Genomic DNA, 18,764 nt, shown 5'->3' with positions numbered 1-18,764 from the left:
GCAATGCGCTCTACGTGGGGCTACCTTTGAAGGTGACTCGGAAACTACAACTAATCCAGAATGCAGCAGCTAGACTGGTGACTGGGGGCGGCCGCCGAGACCATATAACACCGGTCTTGAAAGACCTACATTGGCTCCCAGTACGTTTCCGAGCACAATTCAAAGTGTTGGTGCTGACCTTTAAAGCCCTAAACGGCCTCGGTCCAGTATACCTGAAGGAGCGTCTCCACCCCCATCATTCTGCCCGGACGCTGAGGTCCAGCGCCGAGGGCCTTCTGGCGGTTCCCTCATTGCGAGAAGCAAAGCTACAGGGAACCAGGCAGAGGGCCTTCTCGGTAGTGGCACCCGCCCTGTGGAACGCCCTTCCAGCAGATGTCAAAGAGATAAACAACTACCTGACATTCAGAAGACATCTTAAGGCAGCCCTGTTCAGGGAAGTTTTTAACGTGTGATATTTTACTGTATTTTTGGTTTTTATGGAAGCCGCCCAGAGTGGCTGGGGAGGCCCAGCCAGATGGGCGGGGTATAAATAATAAATTATTATTATTATTATTATTATTATCTCTGCAGCACAACTCTGGTGTCCACGTTGCCTTGGCCTGGCGCTACTGCGGATGTTCTGTCAGGAGGAGAAAGGGGCTCGTTGAGAAATGTCCCATCCAAACAGCCGACCAGATGTCCCAATAGCCCACCAGATGCCTCACTCACCTGGCATGCAGCTCAGGAAGTCCTGTGCACACAGTAGAGCAGCCTCCTCAAAAAGCGCTGGACCCTGCCTTTCTTCTGATGTTTATAGGCCCGCTGCATGATGTTCAGGCAGCTCCTCCCTGTCTGCCTGAGCCCTTCTTCCTCGTGCTGCTGCATCTCTTCCAGCCCTGAGTGGCAAGGGAGAAAGGTTGAGCAAGGCGGAGATACACAGGAAAAGAGCCATCCATCAACAATATGAAAACAGCCGTCAGGTGTGTTTGTGTGTGAGAGAGAGCAGTGAAGTCATATTCCAATTCTCTTTGCATGTTCATCTTGTGGCACCTCTGTCTGAACATACATCTGGGAATTTGCCTTCCCCTGAAGACCTTTCTCAGCAGAAGCATCCCTCCCTGCCCCCTGTACGTCTCACTCACATGTTCCATAGGATGCCATGTCTTGATCGTGGATGAAACTGGCATCCCGGAAAGCCAGATGACCTAGAGAGAGAGAGAGGGCAAGAAAAGGGACATCATCTCAGTGCAAAGCAAGCAGAGACAAAGGCAGCTCGGCAGGAGGACAGGTATGCTCTGCTGCGTCTAGAGGCCTCCACCCAAATGGAGCACTCAGAGCAAGATCTGGGCACAGATGGAAGCCTACCTAGCAGGTGGCCTGGGGACATGTCCATCCTCCCTGCCATCGTTACCAAGATGTTTCTGTCCATCCCTACCAGGGAAGGACGTTGCTTGACTTACCCAGAAGCAGAGCTGCCACCCTGGAGACTGCTGGCAGCCTGTTGGCAGATGGCTTCGTACATGATAAGGCAGCACTCCGAAGGATGTCCTTGCTGAAGGTCTTGCTCTGTGGGCAAAGACAAAGGAGAATCAGCATCAGAGAGGCTTGAGAGCGCGGCAGAAGAGCCTTGCACTCCCAGAGACATGCCTGGGCAAAGCTGCCAATGAAGCAGAGGGACCTTACCAGATGCTTGGCAGCCTGGTGGCGAGCAAAGTGGAGGCTAAATTTGTTGTGATGAGCCCACCACTTGACTTGCGGGGCTAGATGGGAAAGAGCCCTCCTTGCAACCTGCAACACAAGAAGAGAAGAGGGTTACAAATTGCGGTACATAGTCTCGGAAGCTCCTGAGAACAATCCCTCCCTCCTACTGTGTAAGTCCACCTCTTTGGCCCTCACCTTGGCCACCTCATCCTCGTCTTTGAGGTGAATGAGGATGACAACCAGTTCGTGAATGGCTTCTTCTTCTGTTGATGTTATTGGAAGCCTTTGGTCTCTCACCCAGCCCTGAAGCAGCCCCAGATGTTGGATGGCTGATGCCCGGACGGAGGCTTCCTCCTGTAGGCAGAAAATATCGGAGGTTGTGTTTCTCATCAGATCAGTTTCCTTTTCCTGCCCACTGGGGTGTTTTGAGGCTGCTCAGCCCCCTATCCTCCTCCTGGGGGAGACTGGGGGCAGGGGTGACTCTCCCCCTGTGTTTTCCAGGCAGGCTTCAAGAGAAGGTGCTCCAGAAGAACACCCTCCTGAAGCCAGAACATCTCTGCTGCATGCCAGTCTAAACCCCACCCTTCCTCTTCCAAAGCATTCCTCCTCCACCAGGTGTGATGTCATGTTTCCCATCATACTCACATGGGCAGCCAGACCGCAGTAGGTTTCTGCCAGCATATTCAGGTCTTCCTCTTCCAGCTTCCTGGAATGGTAGGCTTGGTCTACCAGCTCTATCAACTCTGGGAGGACATCAGCTTCTGCATAAGAGAGGGATTCCAGCAGCAATAGCCGCAGAAGCGAAGGGTCCTACACAAAAGAGAGAATCTTTTCAAAGGTCTGAAAGGCCTCATGCCTTTTAGCACAGGCCCTTCAGTATTGTGCCAGCAAAAGGGTGCTGGGCCATGATTAGAATCAAGATCTGTACCCCCCCTCCCCCCTCCCTCCCTCCCTCTGAGCATCACTTGCCATGTCAGAGTCCAGAAGCAGGGATATTCCTCTGACGCTGAGCTTCCAGACTTGTAGGTGGTCATGTTCCAGCCAGTTGAGGAGCTGCTCCAGTGTATCCGCACAGGGATAGACCTCCAGACGGCAGCTGAGCAGCTAAAGAGGCCCAAAGAGAAAGAAACTCTTCAGTGATGAGAGGCTGAGGCAGGTTCTCCTTTTACCCACCATTTGCAATTCTGCACAGAGCAAACCCACTGAAGTGAATGGACCAAAGTTTGTCATGTACATCAAATCCAATGGGTCTACTCTGAGGAGCACTAAAACAGGCAACAGTCCTTAGGCTCAAAGTAGCCCAACACTCGGCAGAAACCAAGCCAGGGCCTCCTTGCTACACCCATTTCCTCCCGCGTCAGTCCCCCTCACCTCGATGTAGATAGCTGCCGCGACTTGTGGCATTCCGGCAAAATCCTGGTCCTTGAGAGCAGCGATGATGCTTTCCACCATGGGAGGGATCCACCAGCGTCGCTTTCCGACAGCTCTGAAATGGAGAAGCAGATCTTGGTAAGGAAGGGAAAGACACCGCAGGAAGCAAACAGGGGCACAGTCTGATCCCGTGCCTTCAGTTCCGTTTGCCAGACCACTGGGGAAGGTCACCGTGTTCTTCCTCTTATCTCACCATGGCAGACAACCCCTGGCTGAAAGTCTCCCGGCAGAAAAGTTGGTCAACGATGGCCACCTCCACTTGTTCTCCAGTGGTGCCAAGAAGGAGGTGCAGAACTTCCTTAGCCCCTCTGCAACCAAAGCAAGGCCAGTTTTACCAGGAGGGTCATTGCCACACACTCAAATTCCTTCCCCATCCTTCCTCCCTAGCAGCCGCCTGAAGGAGAGCCTCCCTTGGAAAACCAAGCTGGACTGGAAACCCCCCGAGGTTGAAGGGGAAAGGACTCCATTGGTCCCTTTGCAACACACTACTCACCCGAGGAATTCCTGGTCATAGTGGAAGTTGATAACCATCCCCAGGAGAGCGATCAGCAGCTGTGGGAAGTTCCGGCGCACAGCTGCCTTGAAGTCCTCCATCCTGAGGATGGCGTGCAACAGGCTCGTGAGATGTTGCTGGAAGAGAGAGGGGTGCAAGTCACTTTCCCTGCTTTCCTGCAGAATACAGGAACCCCTTGATATTACCCTGGGAAGAAGGAAGCCAGAAAGCAGGTGGTTGGTCCTTACCACTTTGGTGGCAGATTCCGCCAAGGGGCTTTGGTAAATCTGCTTGGCCATGAGATGGATCAGTTGTTCTGGGTCGGCCGATGCTAAAACCTCCTTCCACACTCTCTCGCAGTCTCTGTGAATGCAAAAACAAAAGCAATGGTCAGATTCAAGTCTTCTGCTTGCTGCCATGCTCCAGAGAGACGAAATGGCAGCAAGGGCTTTCTGAGCAAGCCCTGCAGCTTGCCAACCTTCCCCTTAGCCCAGTACAACCTGGAGGGCTCCATACCCGAAGGGAAACTGGAGGAGATATTGCACCACTTTCGCCAGGTGGTGGTGCGACAAGATGGACAACGAGAGGACGGCCATGTCTCTGCCTTGCACCATAGGCCCCTGGGCGATCTTATAGAAGGCCTCCAGCAGCACCTTCACCTGTCAGAGAAAAGGAGAGGGTTGCTTGGAGAGTACAAGGAAGCAGGGCTGTCTGCAGGCAGATCCCTCCATCCCTCATTGAAAGAGGGACCCTTGACCTGTGCCACCACAGCCTCTTCCTTCCAAGGTACCACTCAGGGTCCTGGGGAGTATTGGACCCATGCAGCTCCAGGGCGCCAGTTCTCCTATCCATTGTGGGCCAAGAGAAGAAGCTTGCCAGTCTGCTCCCAGAAGGAGGAGGATTCCCCATCCCTGAACCCATGTTTCTCAGGACCCTTGGCTGAGGTTCTTGTCCTGACGTTGCCAGGCCCCTCTCAACTAACCCAATAGCATGAGGTTGCCTCCCCTACACCAAAGCGGAGAATCTTCTACTCTCCTACCTTTGCAGACGCCTTACCTCCACTTTTGTGCCGCCAAACTGCTTGATGAATTCTTGCAGTAAGTGGGAGATATCCAGTGGGTTGAAGCTGCTCTCGACAACCAGGTCTCTGGCCAGGAAGCACATGGCCTCCAAGAGCTGCTCCGCAGGGAGAAAGGCACCAAAGACCTGAAGCGAGAGAGTAAGGTCAGAGATGCCCACAGGGCAGGGCTGGGGAGCAGAAAGCCCAGGTGCTGCCTCTGCGGAACCCAGAACATGTGGCTTGAGAGACAGCGACTTACCCTGGCAAGATGGTGATAAGTATTTGGTTCTTTAACGTTCCTGCCAGTGTCTCTGCAAAGGAAAGCCAAAGGGTTAGTTTGGGTCTTGCTCAGCCCCACCCCATGCTGGGATACATTCTTCTAGTCTTACCTTCGTTGCAACGCAGGATGGGCAGAAGATGGCAGAGAGCCTCTGCTGTCCGCTGCCTGCTCTCCGGGTCTGGATCCAATGCACAAAGGCAGGAAATCGCCACCAGTTGGCCAAAGGAGGATGCAGGAACCGCTACCGATGGCTGAGAAGAAACCCAGAGAAGGGACTGATAAGAGAAGCAACCCATCACCATTTTTCCTATAACATTTTTATTAAACCTTCCAAACATTCCAAAACGTTTAGCATCCTCTACAGAAAAAAATCCATGAGCCCTTCTTCCTCATGTTGCTGCATCTCTTCCAGCCCTGAGTGGCAAGGGAGAAAGGTTGAGCAAGGCGGAGATACACAGGAAAAGAGCCATCCATCAACAATATGAAAACAGCCGTCAGGTGTGTTTGTGTGTGAGAGAGAGCAGTGAAGTCATATTCCAATTCTCTTTGCATGTTCATCTTGTGGCACCTCTGTCTGAACATACATCTGGGAATTTGCCTTCCCCTGAAGACCTTTCTCAGCAGAAGCATCCCTCCCTGCCCCCTGTACGTCTCACTCACATGTTCCATAGGATGCCATGTCTTGATCGTGGATGAAACTGGCATCCCGGAAAGCCAGATGACCTAGAGAGAGAGAGAGGGCAAGAAAAGGGACATCATCTCAGTGCAAAGCAAGCAGAGACAAAGGCAGCTCGGCAGGAGGACAGGTATGCTCTGCTGCGTCTAGAGGCCTCCACCCAAATGGAGCACTCAGAGCAAGATCTGGGCACAGATGGAGGCCTACCTAGCAGGTGGCCTGGGGACATGTCCATCCTCCCTGCCATCGTTACCAAGATGTTTCTGTCCATCCCTACCAGGGAAGGACGTTGCTTGACTTACCCAGAAGCAGAGCTGCCACCCTGGAGACTGCTGGCAGCCTGTTGGCAGACGGCTTCGTACATGTTAAGGCAGCACTCCGAAGGATGTCCTTGCTGAAGGTCTTGCTCTGTGGGCAAAGACAAAGGAGAATCAGCATCAGAGAGGCTTGAGAGCGCGGCAGAAGAGCCTTGCACTCCCAGAGACATGCCTGGGCAAAGCTGCCAATGAAGCAGAGGGACCTTACCAGATGCTTGGCAGCCTGGTGGCGAGCAAAGTGGAGGCTAAATTTGTTGGGATGAGCCCAACACTTGACTTGTGGGGCTAGATGGGAAAGAGCCCTCCTTGCAACCTGCAACACAAGAAGAGAAGAGGGTTACAAATTGCGGTACATAGTCTCGGAAGCTCCTGAGAACAATCCCTCCCTCCTACTGTGTAAGTCCACCTCTTTGGCCCTCACCTTGGCCACCTCATCCTCGTCTTTGAGGTGAATGAGGATGACAACCAGTTCGTGAATGGCTTCTTCTTCTGTTGATGTTATTGGAAGCCTTTGGTCTCTCACCCAGCCCTGAAGCAGCCCCAGATGTTGGATGGCTGATGCCCGGACGGAGGCTTCCTCCTGTAGGCAGAAAATATCGGAGGTTGTGTTTCTCATCAGATCAGTTTCCTTTTCCTGCCCACTGGGGTGTTTTGAGGCTGCTCAGCCCCCTATCCTCCTCCTGGGGGAGACTGGGGGCAGGGGTGACTCTCCCCCTGTGTTTTCCAGGCAGGCTTCAAGAGAAGGTGCTCCAGAAGAACACCCTCCTGAAGCCAGAACATCTCTGCTGCATGCCAGTCTAAACCCCACCCTTCCTCTTCCAAAGCATTCCTCCTCCACCAGGTGTGATGTCATGTTTCCCATCATACTCACATGGGCAGCCAGACCGCAGTAGGTTTCTGCCAGCATATTCAGGTCTTCCTCTTCCAGCTTCCTGGAATGGTAGGCTTGGTCTACCAGCTCTATCAACTCTGGGAGGACATCAGCTTCTGCATAAGAGAGGGATTCCAGCAGCAATAGCCGCAGAAGCGAAGGGTCCTACACAAAAGAGAGAATCTTTTCAAAGGTCTGAAAGGCCTCATGCCTTTTAGCACAGGCCCTTCAGTATTGTGCCAGCAAAAGGGTGCTGGGCCATGATTAGAATCAAGATCTGTACCCCCCCTCCCCCCTCCCTCCCTCCCTCTGAGCATCACTTGCCATGTCAGAGTCCAGAAGCAGGGATATTCCTCTGACGCTGAGCTTCCAGACTTGTAGGTGGTCATGTTCCAGCCAGTTGAGGAGCTGCTCCAGTGTATCCGCACAGGGATAGACCTCCAGACGGCAGCTGAGCAGCTAAAGAGGCCCAAAGAGAAAGAAACTCTTCAGTGATGAGAGGCTGAGGCAGGTTCTCCTTTTACCCACCATTTGCAATTCTGCACAGAGCAAACCCACTGAAGTGAATGGACCAAAGTTTGTCATGTACATCAAATCCAATGGGTCTACTCTGAGGAGCACTAAAACAGGCAACAGTCCTTAGGCTCAAAGTAGCCCAACACTCGGCAGAAACCAAGCCAGGGCCTCCTTGCTACACCCATTTCCTCCCGCGTCAGTCCCCCTCACCTCGATGTAGATAGCTGCCGCGACTTGTGGCATTCCGGCAAAATCCTGGTCCTTGAGAGCAGCGATGATGCTTTCCACCATGGGAGGGATCCACCAGCGTCGCTTTCCGACAGCTCTGAAATGGAGAAGCAGATCTTGGTAAGGAAGGGAAAGACACCGCAGGAAGCAAACAGGGGCACAGTCTGATCCCGTGCCTTCAGTTCCGTTTGCCAGACCACTGGGGAAGGTCACCGTGTTCTTCCTCTTATCTCACCATGGCAGACAACCCCTGGCTGAAAGTCTCCCGGCAGAAAAGTTGGTCAACGATGGCCACCTCCACTTGTTCTCCAGTGGTGCCAAGAAGGAGGTGCAGAACTTCCTTAGCCCCTCTGCAACCAAAGCAAGGCCAGTTTTACCAGGAGGGTCATTGCCACACACTCAAATTCCTTCCCCATCCTTCCTCCCTAGCAGCCGCCTGAAGGAGAGCCTCCCTTGGAAAACCAAGCTGGACTGGAAACCCCCCCGAGGTTGAAGGGGAAAGGACTCCATTGGTCCCTTTGCAACACACTACTCACCCGAGGAATTCCTGGTCGTAGTGGAAGTTGATAACCATCCCCAGGAGAGCGATCAGCAGCTGTGGGAAGTTCCGGCGCACAGCTGCCTTGAAGTCCTCCATCCTGAGGATGGCGTGCAACAGGCTCGTGAGATGTTGCTGGAAGAGAGAGGGGTGCAAGTCACTTTCCCTGCTTTCCTGCAGAATACAGGAACCCCTTGATATTACCCTGGGAAGAAGGAAGCCAGAAAGCAAGTGGTTGGTCCTTACCACTTGGGTGGCAGATTCCGCCAAGGGGCTTTGGTAAAGCTGCTCGGCCGTGAGATGGATCAGTTGTTCTGGGTCGGCCGATGCTAAAACCTCCTTCCACACTCTCTCGCAGTCTCTGTGAATGCAAAAACAAGAGCAATGGTCAGATTCAAGTCTTCTGCTTGCTGCCATGCTCCAGAGAGAGGAAATGGCAGCAAGGGCTTTCTGAGCAAGCCCTGCAGCTTGCCAACCTCCCCCTTAGCCCAGTAGAACCTGGAGGGCTCCATACCCGAAGGGAAACTGGAGGAGGTATTCAACCACTTTCTCCATGTGGTGGTGTGACATGATGGACAAAGCAAAGACGGCCATGCTTCTGCCTTGGACTGTAGGCCCCTGGCTGATCTTATAGAAGGCCTCCAGCAGCACCTTCACCTGTCAGAGAAAAGGAGAGGGTTGCTTGGAGAGTACAAGGAAGCGGGGCTGTCTGCAGGCGGATCCCTCCATCCCTCATTGAAAGAGGGACCCTTGACCTGTGTCACCACAGCCATCTTCCTTCCAAGGTACCACTCAGGGTCCTTGGAAGTATTGAACCCAGGCAGCTCCAGGGCACCAGTTCCCCTATCCATTGTGGGCCAAGAGAAGAAGCTTGCCAGTCTGCTCCCAGAAGGAGGAGGATTCCCCATCCCTGAACCCATGTTTCTCAGGACCCTTGGCTGAGGTTCTTGTCCTGACGTTGCCAGGCCCCTCTCAACTAACATGTGTCCTGGCCACCCAATAGCATGAGGTTGCCTCCCCTACACCAAAGCGGAGAATCTTCTACTCTCCTACCTTTGCAGACGCCTTACCTCCACTTTTGTGCCGCCAAACTGCTTGATGAATTCTTGCAGTAAGTGGGAGATATCCAGTGGGTTGAAGCTGCTCTCGACAACCAGGTCTCTGGCCAGGAAGCACATGGCCTCCAAGAGCTGCTCCGCAGGGAGAAAGGCGCCAAAGACCTGAAGCGAGAGAGTAAGGTCAGAGATGCCCACAGGGCAGGGCTGGGGAGCAGAAAGCCCAGGTGCTGCCTCTGCGGAACCCAGAACATGTGGCTTGAGAGACAGCGACTTACCCTGGCAAGATGGTAACAATTATTCACGAACAATTCAGGAACCGGTCCTCCGGTGGATTTGAGGACCTTCTCAGCTCTGGTGATAAGTATTTGGTTCTTTAACGTTCCTGCCAGTGTCTCTGCAAAGGAAAGCCAAAGGGTTAGTTTGGGTCTTGCTCACCCCCACCCCATGCTGGGATACATTCTTCTAGTCTTACCTTTGTTGCAACGCAGGATGGGCAGAAGATGGCAGAGAGCCTCTGCTGCCCGCTGCCTGCTCTCCGGGTCTGGATCCAATGCACAAAGGCAGGAAATTGCCACCAGTTGGCCAAAGGAGGATGCAGGAACCGCTACCGATGGCTGAGAAGAAACCCAGAGAAGTGACTGATAAGAGAAGCAACCCATCACCATTTTTCCTATAACATTTTTATTAAACCTTCCAAACATTCCAAAACGTTTAGCATCCTCTACAGAAAAAAATCCATTTCTTTTTGACTTCCCACCCCTCTTTTCCTGATGTTTGCTTTCTTCTTCTTTTCTCAGCCGTTTTATTCACTATGGCCCAGCTCTGTTCTCCAAATTGAGTATGTGCTGGGATGCCTGATTGTCCCTTGGGCACCTTGCAGGGTGGGCCTAGAAGCAGCAGCCTGAAGGCCTTGACAGCCCTGCATGGTTGCAGTGCTTTCCTTCAGTAACTCACATTTTCCTGGATCTTCTGCAGGAGGGCGGAAAGATCTTGGTACGCCTTCCTTCGGATCTTCCCACTCTTCATCGTTGCGATGACATCCGCAAGTCTGTCCTTCAGCTGGTCCTTGCTGACGCTTTCAGGAGGAAGATCAGCCGTATCCAGAGAAGCTGTGGATGGGATGCTGAGGGGAGAGAGGAGAAGCACTTTTGTAAAATGGTTTTATTGCCTCCCATCCTTCAAAGACCCCAAGCACCACCACCATAGAAATGGACTGGGGGGCTTTTGAAAGCAATTGATTATGGAGGAGGGGATTAGCACAGGATTACCGTATTTTTTGCTCCATATGTAATGGCTTTAGGGGTTGCTTGTGCGTAAATAGCCGCCGCTCTGAGCTAGGTTGGCTGGTTAAACCATTTCTCACTGGACAGCCATCCACTCCGTGGCTGTTCAGTCGCTGGCAGAATCCATCAGTGGGCGTTTCTTAAACCTTTTCCAACATAAAAGTTGTTTGACGCCCAGTCTCCTCCTACTCTCCTTGCGCGGAAGTCTTCTGCGCAGGGAGGGCGTGGGTAGCGGAGGACCTGTGCTCTCCCCGCTGGTGTCCAGTGAAGAGTCCCGGAGCCTGCTCTTTGCTTCCCCCATTTGCCCCCCTCTATCCCTGGTGTTGCGCTGATTTTCTTCCCCAACAGACCTGCCTCTCTCCCTGCTTGGCCCCTCTCCAGCATCGTTGTGGAGCCTCGCCTCCTCCTCTAGTTTCGATGGCAGTTCCCTGACATCCATCTCCCCCCCAGAACCCCCTCCACCCCCGGCCCGACCTTTGGATCCAACTTCGTCCCTGTCCTCGGCCGACGATGCGGGAAATCCTCGGAAGGAGCTGTCGCCATCCTCAGAGGATTCAAAACCCGCTTCCCACCCGCTCTGATCTCTCCCCGCGGGGTGGGCCTCCCAGTCTGAATCCTCCCTCTCCGACGCTTCTCCTCCCTCCTCTTCGGAGTCAGGAAAACCCTCAAACTCCTCCTCGTCGTCGGTGGTGCCAAATTGCTCCTCCCAGAATCTCGCTGGTGGTTTTGGTTTGCGTGGGAACCGACTGTGGAACTCTTCCACTAGATACCCATCATTGATTGCCTCCGCGGGAACCCACGTGTCTTCGGACCGGGGTTCTCCCTCCCAAGCGACCAAGTACTCTACCTTGTGCCCCCGCCACCTGGAATCGAGTATTTCCATGGCTTGGTTGTGGTGTTCCCTCTCCTCTACTTGCGGGTGTGTGGTGACTTCTCCCTCCCGTCCCGGGAATTCCCGCCCCTCCCTGTACGGAGAGAGTAGGGACCTATGGAACACCGGGTGTAACTTCATGCTGTCAGGCAGCTTGAGCCTAAATGCCACAGGGTTCACCTGCTGTGTTACCTCAAAAGGTCCCAGTCGCCTCGGCTGCAACTTCTTGCACCCTCCCTTAAAGGGTAACCCTCGGGTTGACAACCACACCCGGTCCCCCACCCGTATGGTCTCCCCTTCCCGACGGTGCTTGTCTGCCTGCCTCTTGTAAATTTCTTTGGCCCTCTCCAAATTCATCTGGAGTTGCTGGTGCAAGGCGTCCATTTCTTCCACAAACTGCTCTGCTGCAGGTACGCTCCACCCTTCCTCCCCCCTCCCCGGGAAGGCTCTGGGGTGACACCCATAATTGGCCATGAACGGGCTCATTCCCGTGGACACGTGTTCAGCTTTATTGTATGCAAATTCAGCCAGCGCTAGTTTCTCTACCCAATTGTTCTGTCTCTCGCTGACGTAGCAGCATAGGTATTGCTGGAGTATACTGTTCGCTCGTTCCGCTTGTCCGTTGGTTTCCGGGTGTCTCACCGTCGAGAACCCCACCTCGACCTGCAGCAAGCTCATGAGCTTCCTCCAGAACCTTGAAGTAAATTGTTTCCCGCGATCTGAGATGACCCTCGAGGGAGCCCCATGCAACCTGAAGATGTGATCCACAAACAATCTGGCTGTTTCCTCTGCCGTCACCGCATGTGAGCAAGCTATGAAATGGCACATTTTTGTCAGTAGATCGACTACTACCATGACTGCTGTCTTCCCTCTTGATTTGGGCAAATCAGTCATAAAATCTATGGACACTACCTCCCAGGGTCTTCCCGGCGTGGGTAAGGGTTCCAGTAACCCTGCAGGGGCCGCCCTCTCCCCCTTTGCCCTCTGGCAGCGGTCACACCCCCGTACATACCTCCGTACATCTTCCCTTACCCTTGGCCACCAGAACTGCCTGGTGACAAGCAGCATGGTCTTGTGCTGACCAAAGTGCCCCGCTGTTGGGTTGTCGTGGAGTTGTTTGAGTACCCTTCCCCTCAAGGTCTCCCCCGGTACGTACAGCGCTCCCTTATAGTACAGTACCCCTTCCTTTTCTTCAAACTCTCCATGGTTTTCCCTTCCTTCCCGTAGTTCCCTGATTTTAGTTTGGGTGAACTTGTCGTCCCTGGTGAGACCGGCTAGTTCTCGTTTCCCAACCAACACTCCCCCACACACCCATTTGTCCTCGGGGAACACGTGTCGGGCTTCCGGCGGTCCCTCTCCTTCCATGTACTCCGGCTTCCGGGAGAGAGCATCAGCTCTAACATTCTCCTCTCCCGGCACATACCGGATCTCGAAGGAAAACTTGGAGAACTCTTGTGCCCATCGAATCTGTCTCTGGTTGAGTACTTGCGCAGTCCTCCAGTACTCCAAGTTCTTGTGATCCGTGCAAACCTGGATCTTGTGCCGCGCCCCTATTAACAGATGTCTCCATCGGCGAAACGCTGCATAGATAGCTAGCAGTTCGCGGTCATACACCGTGTAGTTCTGCTCTGACTTGTTCAGCTTCCTCGAGAAAAAGGCGCACGGCCTCCAGTCTTGCTGAGTTCCTGGCTGCAAAAGTACGGCTCCTATGGCCCGGTCTGATGCGTCGGTCTCTAGCCTCATGGGCTTCTCCAGATCCATGTGCAGGAGCTGCTCTTCCGACGCGAACGCTTTCTTCAGGCTTTCAAAGGATTGCTGGGCCCCTTCCGTCCAGACGAACTTCTTTTTGCTACTGAGACAGTCTGTGATGGGTGCTGTTAAATGAGCGAAGTTCTTGATGAACTTCCTGTAGAAGTTGCTGAACCCTAGGAACCTCTGCACGTCCTTCCGGGTCTTGGGGGCCTTCCATTCCAGTACCACCTGCACCTTGCTGGGGTCCATAGCTAGGCCCTTGTCTGACAACTTGTACCCCAGAAACTCGACCTCCCTTGTGTGAAATTGGCATTTTTCCAGCTTGACCCACAACTGGTGCTTCTGCAGTCTCTTTAGCACTTCCCTGACGTCTTTGACATGTTGCTTCTCATTGTCAGAATAGATTAAGACGTCGTCCAAGAAGGCTATGCAGTTTTTGTACAGCAGGGACCCCAACACGTGGTGCATGAAAGCTTGAAAGCAGGCGGAGCCCAACTGTAATCCGAAGGGCATAACTAAGTACTAGAAGGCTCCTAGGGGGGTGAACAAGATGGTTTTCCATTCGTCCCCCTCCCTCTTCACTCTCCTCCTGCGCCCGTGCTTCCTGTCTCACTCCAATCGCAAGCACAGCCTTGGTCAGCTGGTCCATCGACTGCGGACGGTGCGCGCGGGAAAGCTCATCCTTGACTGTTGGGGACAACCCCTCCTCAAATAACATCTGAATGGGTTCTGCGTCCAGATCCCACCCAAGCCGGTGGATTAACATCGCAAAGCGCGACCAGTACTCTCTAACAGATTGGCTCCCCTGCTTGCACCCCATCAATTGCCGTCGAACCACATTTTGTTCCACTTCGCTTGAAAACATTGCATTCATTGCCTGAAAAAATTTCCTGACGTCTTTCAAGGCCGCATTTTGCGTTGCCATTAGGGGCCTGATCCATTCCTGCGCCCCATCCTCCAGATGCCCCACAATGTAGGCCACCCTCTCCCCATCTTCCGCAAAGTCATCATGCTGCAGTTCCAAAGCGTACTCTATTTCCGTTCGGAACGCGTTGTAGTCCTGGGGCTGCCCCCCAAACTTGTGCACCAGCCCCGGTACCTTCCTTGCGATGGGGGTGGGTCTGACCTTGGCATCCTGAGCCCTCCGTTCTTCCAGCCTCGCCGTCAGCAGAGCCACATGCTGTTCTATATCTCGGTTCCTCTCCACCAGATTCTGCACTCCAGCTGCTCGCTCCATGGCACCGGCTTCTCCTGTTTGACTCATTATGCTCACCTGCCTGTCGCTGCGCACAATCAACTTCAGGGACTGACGGATTGCTGTAATGGCTTTAGGGGTTGCTTGTGCGTAAATAGCCGCCGCTCTGGGATTTTTTCAAAAAAATATTTTTCCGCCGGTTAAGTTGTTGAGGTCTGATTTCTTGTCCTGTGATAAAAAACCTCCTGTTTCGACCGCCAAACCTTTCAGGGGAGCATTTGCAACCGTTTGGAAACATTTTTGAGTGAATTGGCAAAAGTCACATTTTTTATGAAATTGTGACCCCGGGGCTTAGGGATTTTTTCAAAAAAATCTTTTTCTGCCCGTTAAGTTGTCGAGGGCTAATTTCTTGTCCTGTGATAAAAAGCCTTCTGTTTCGACCGCCAAACCTCTCAGGGCGGCATTAGCAACCGTTTGGCACCATTTTTGAGTGAATTGGAGAACGTCAGATTTTTGATGAAATTGTGACTTCGGGGCTTGGGTTTTTTTTAAAAAAAATCTTTTTCTGCCGGTTAACTTGTCGAGGGCTGATTTCTTGTCCTGTGATAAAAAGCCTTCTGTTTCGACTGCCAAACCTTTCAGGGGAGCATTTACAACCGTTTGGCAGGATTTTTGAGTGAAATGCCAAAGTCAGATTTTGGATGAAATTGTGACCCCGGGGATTAGGGATTTTTTCAAAAAAATCTTTTTCTACCGAGGACTGATTTCTTGTCCTTTGATAAGAAGCCTTCTTTTTCGACCGCCAAACCGTTTAGGCGAGCATTTGCAACCGTTTGGCAACATTTTTGAGTGAATTGCCGAAAGTCAGATTTTTGATGAAATTGTGACCCCGGGGCTTAGGGATTTTTTCAAAAAAATCTTTTTATACCGAGGGCTGATTTCTTGTCCTGTGATAAGAAGCCTTCTTTTTCAACCGCCAAACCTCTCAGGGGAGCATTTACAACCGTTTGGCAACATTTTTGAGTGAATTGCCAAAAGTCAGATTTTTGATGAAATTGTGACCCCGGGTCTTAGGGATTTTTTCAAAAAAATCTTTTTCTGCCAGTTAGGTTGTCGAGGGCTGATTTCTTGTCCTGTGATAAAAAGCCTTCTGTTTCGACCGCCAAACCTCTCAGGGGAGCATCTGCAACCGGTTGGCACAATTTTTGAGTGAATTGGAGAACGTCAGATTTTTGATGAATTTGTGACTGCGGGGCTTAGGGATTTTTTCAAAAAAATATTTTTCTGCCGGTTAACTTGTCGAGGTCTGATTTCTTGTCCTGTAATAAAAAGCCTTCTGTTTCGACCACCAAACCTTTCAGGCAAGCATTTACAACCGTTTCTTAACATTTTTGAGTGAATTGCCAAAAGTCACATTTTTTCTGAAATTGTGACCCCGGGGCTTAGGGATTTTTTCAAAAAAATCTTCTTCCGCCAGTTAAGTTGTTGAGGTCTGATTTCTTGTCCTGTGATAAAAAGCCTTCTGTTTCACCGCCAAACCTTTCAGTGGAGCATTTGCAACCGTAGGGCACCATTTTTGAGCGAATTGCCGAAAGTCACATTTTTTCTGAAATTGTGACCCCGGGCCCGGCTTACGTATTTTTTCAAAAAAATCTTCTTCTGCCGGTTAAGTTGTCGAGGTCTGATTTCTTGTCCTGTGATAAAAAGCCTTTTGTTTCGACCACCAAACCTTTTAGAGGAGCATTTGCAACGGTTGGGCACCGTTCTTGAGTGAATTGCCGAAAGTCACATTTTTTCTGAAATTGTGACCCCGGGGCTTAGGGATTTTTTCAAAAAAATATTTTTCCGCCAGTTAAGTTGTCGAGGTCTGATTTCTAGTACTGTGATAAAAAGCCTTCTGTTTCAACCGCCAAACCTTTCAGGGGAGCATTTGCAACCGTTGGGCACCATTTTTGAGTGAATTGCCGAAAGTCAGATTTTTTCTGAAATTGTGACCCAGGGGCTTAGGGATTTTTTCAAAAAAATATTTTTCCAACAGTTAAGTTGTCGAGGTCTGATTTCTAGTCCTGTGATAAAAAGCCTTCTGTTTCAACCGCCAAACCTTTCAGTGGAGCATTTGCAACCGTTGGGCACCATTTTTGAGTGAATTGACGAAAGTCACATTTTTTCTGAAATTGTGAACCCTGGCCCGGCATAGGGATTTTTTCAAAAAAATATTTTTCTGCCGGTTAAGTTGTCGAGGTCTGATTTATTGTCCTGTGATAAAAAGCCTTCTGTTTCGACCGCCACACCTTTCAGGGAAGCATTTGCACCCGTTGGGCACCATTTTTGAGTGAATTGCCAAAAGTCACATTTTTTCTGAAATTGTGACCCTTGGCCCGGCTTAAGGACTTTTTCAAAAAAATCTTCTTCTGCTGGTTAAGTTGTCGAGGTCTGATTTCTTGTCCTGTGATAAAAAGGCTTCTGTTTTCCCCGCCAAACCTCTCAGGTGAGCATTTGCAACCGTTTGGCACTATTTTTGAGTGAATTGCCAAAAGTCAGATTTTTGATGAAATTGTGACCGCGCCCTAATATAAATTAGTCAACTACATTTTGTATAAATTCATTCGAAATACTGTCGTATTTATCCAAGCAGTCTATGTTTGTAAGCAGTCCGTTCACAGGTTGCAAGTGTTACCATATTATCAATCCACCGATTAAAGGAGATCATCTCTTTACTCTTCCAGTTTATCAATATCAGCCTCTCAGCTACCATTAGAGTGTGTACAATCTACTTCCGGTCGGCGCCAGCGTTTAATGGCGGTCTCCCGCTGAGCTCCGCTCAGGGAGACTACTCCACGAGTTCGGGTCAGACCGCTACGGCGAAGCGGGGACCCCTAAAATCACAGGCGTGGAAGCCTGTGAGCAAGGAGACTCGGTGGGCACCTTAAGCGCCCCCCTTTACTGCGAAGGAGCCTTTTTAAAGGCTCCGGAGCGGCATCGGGTGAGAGCGCGGTGCTGAGAGTCGCTACCCAGCCCGTGGAGTGAAGCCACGTTGCCATAAACGGAAAGCGTCGATTCCTTCCTGGCATTCGGATTTACAAAATACCTGTGAGTAGGATTGGAAAGTTTTTGGGACTTAAAGCAAAAATCTTGAATATTTGGCCGAAAACGGGAAAGGGCAAAAATAAGGAAGTTTGCCTTTCCCGGACTGCATGACAGCTAAAGCAATGAAATACAAAGCTGCAATTTAACGGAGGATAACTTTAAAACTTATTTAACCCAGGCATTGAACTTGAGCCTCCCCCCTTAGCAGCAGGAGCGGGGGGGAAGAATTTGAACTTGTACTACCTGCCTGAAAGAGGCTAAAAGAAAAGGAACTTTCTGCTGTTTTGAATCCTTGGGAAGGACTGCCCTAAAGGGAGAGTAAGTCACCGGGACTAGAAACTGTCATTTGAAACTAGTTACAAAGTTGGTGTCTTGCTTGCTTGATACAAAGTTGGGACTTTGTTTGCTATTGTTAAGAATCCTGTTGAAGATACAAACTGACAGCCTTTTTAGTGGAAATTTACTGGAAGATTTGTAGCCATTTTTTTTTTGCTTCTTTGTACTTTGAACTGTGTACTACTCCCTCTAGAGGGTTGGGGGGAAATAGCCATAAAGACAAGTCTGTAAAAAGCAAGTCAGTGGAGTTTTCCATCTGGAAATAATTCCTGTGGGAACGACCTTGGGACATGAGTGGCCAAGAAGATGAGATAAAAACAAGAGCTAAAACTAAAATTGCACAAAAGAAAAGGGGTTCTATATCAGGCTCAGTCCCTGCAGGTGCAGATGGGCAGGAAAAAGTGATGGATCCAGTGACACAAGCATTAATAAAGATAAATGAGGCCTTAGAAGCTTTGACTAAGCAAGGTACAGAAAACTCTAAACAGTTGACAGAGTTATCAACGAAGTTAGATTTAAATACCAAAAGTGTTACATCCAATACAGAGACTATAAATAAATTAATTGAAGAAAATGTTACAATTCGTAAGACTGCTGATGAGGCAAAAACCATTGCGGAATCTACACAGGTAAAGTTAGTACCAGTTTGTAAAAAGCTGGAGGAGCATGAAGCGGCCCTGTCTTTACTGGAACTTCAGAGAAAGGAGAGGAATCTGAGATTGAGATTGGTCCCAGAAAGCGAACAGGACAATTTGGCAGATTTCCTTACAAAAGAATTTTCGGAATTTTGGCAAGTAAATTTGAAAGAGGAGGAATTCAAGATAGTTACTGCTTTTAGACTGGGCAGAAGACAAAATAGAAAGAACCCAAGGGACTGCCTGATAATTTTGAGATCTAAGGAGGAGAGAGATAAAATACTAAGTTTACAATTTCAAAGATCTCTTGAGATTGAAAATTCTTTTGTGCAGATCTATAAAGACATTCCTAAATACATCTTGGAAGTGAGAGCTTATTACAAGGACCTGACCACTTTGCTGAAGAAGAACAACATATTATATAAATGGGAGTTCCCACAAGGCTTGTCTTTTAATT

The 18,764-nt window shown here is 50.7% G+C and overlaps 1 protein-coding gene across 1 annotated transcript; it reads right to left on the bottom strand.

The window, feature by feature from the left end:
- Nucleotides 1-720: 720 nt before the first annotated feature.
- LOC128420343 (maestro heat-like repeat-containing protein family member 7) lies at nt 721-10,313 on the bottom strand. The gene is made up of 16 exons (XM_053401948.1): nt 10,103-10,313; nt 9,621-9,762; nt 9,424-9,542; nt 9,161-9,310; nt 8,605-8,747; nt 8,337-8,451; nt 8,089-8,225; nt 7,785-7,902; nt 7,535-7,651; nt 7,133-7,267; nt 6,809-6,973; nt 6,359-6,517; nt 6,146-6,250; nt 1,440-1,545; nt 1,122-1,184; nt 721-875 (listed from the first exon to the last, which is right to left on the bottom strand). The coding sequence occupies exons 1-16, from the start codon at nt 10,172-10,174 to the stop codon at nt 721-723; spliced, it is 2,001 nt and encodes a 666-aa protein (XP_053257923.1). The 5' UTR covers nt 10,175-10,313.
- Nucleotides 10,314-18,764: the final 8,451 nt, after the last annotated feature.

This window comes from Podarcis raffonei, chromosome 8 (assembly GCF_027172205.1).
Source record: "Podarcis raffonei isolate rPodRaf1 chromosome 8, rPodRaf1.pri, whole genome shotgun sequence".
NCBI classification, from domain to species: Eukaryota; Metazoa; Chordata; class Lepidosauria; order Squamata; family Lacertidae; genus Podarcis; species Podarcis raffonei.
The sequence above is the reverse complement of the archived record's forward strand: the minus strand, read 5'-3'. Positions and strand labels throughout refer to the sequence as shown.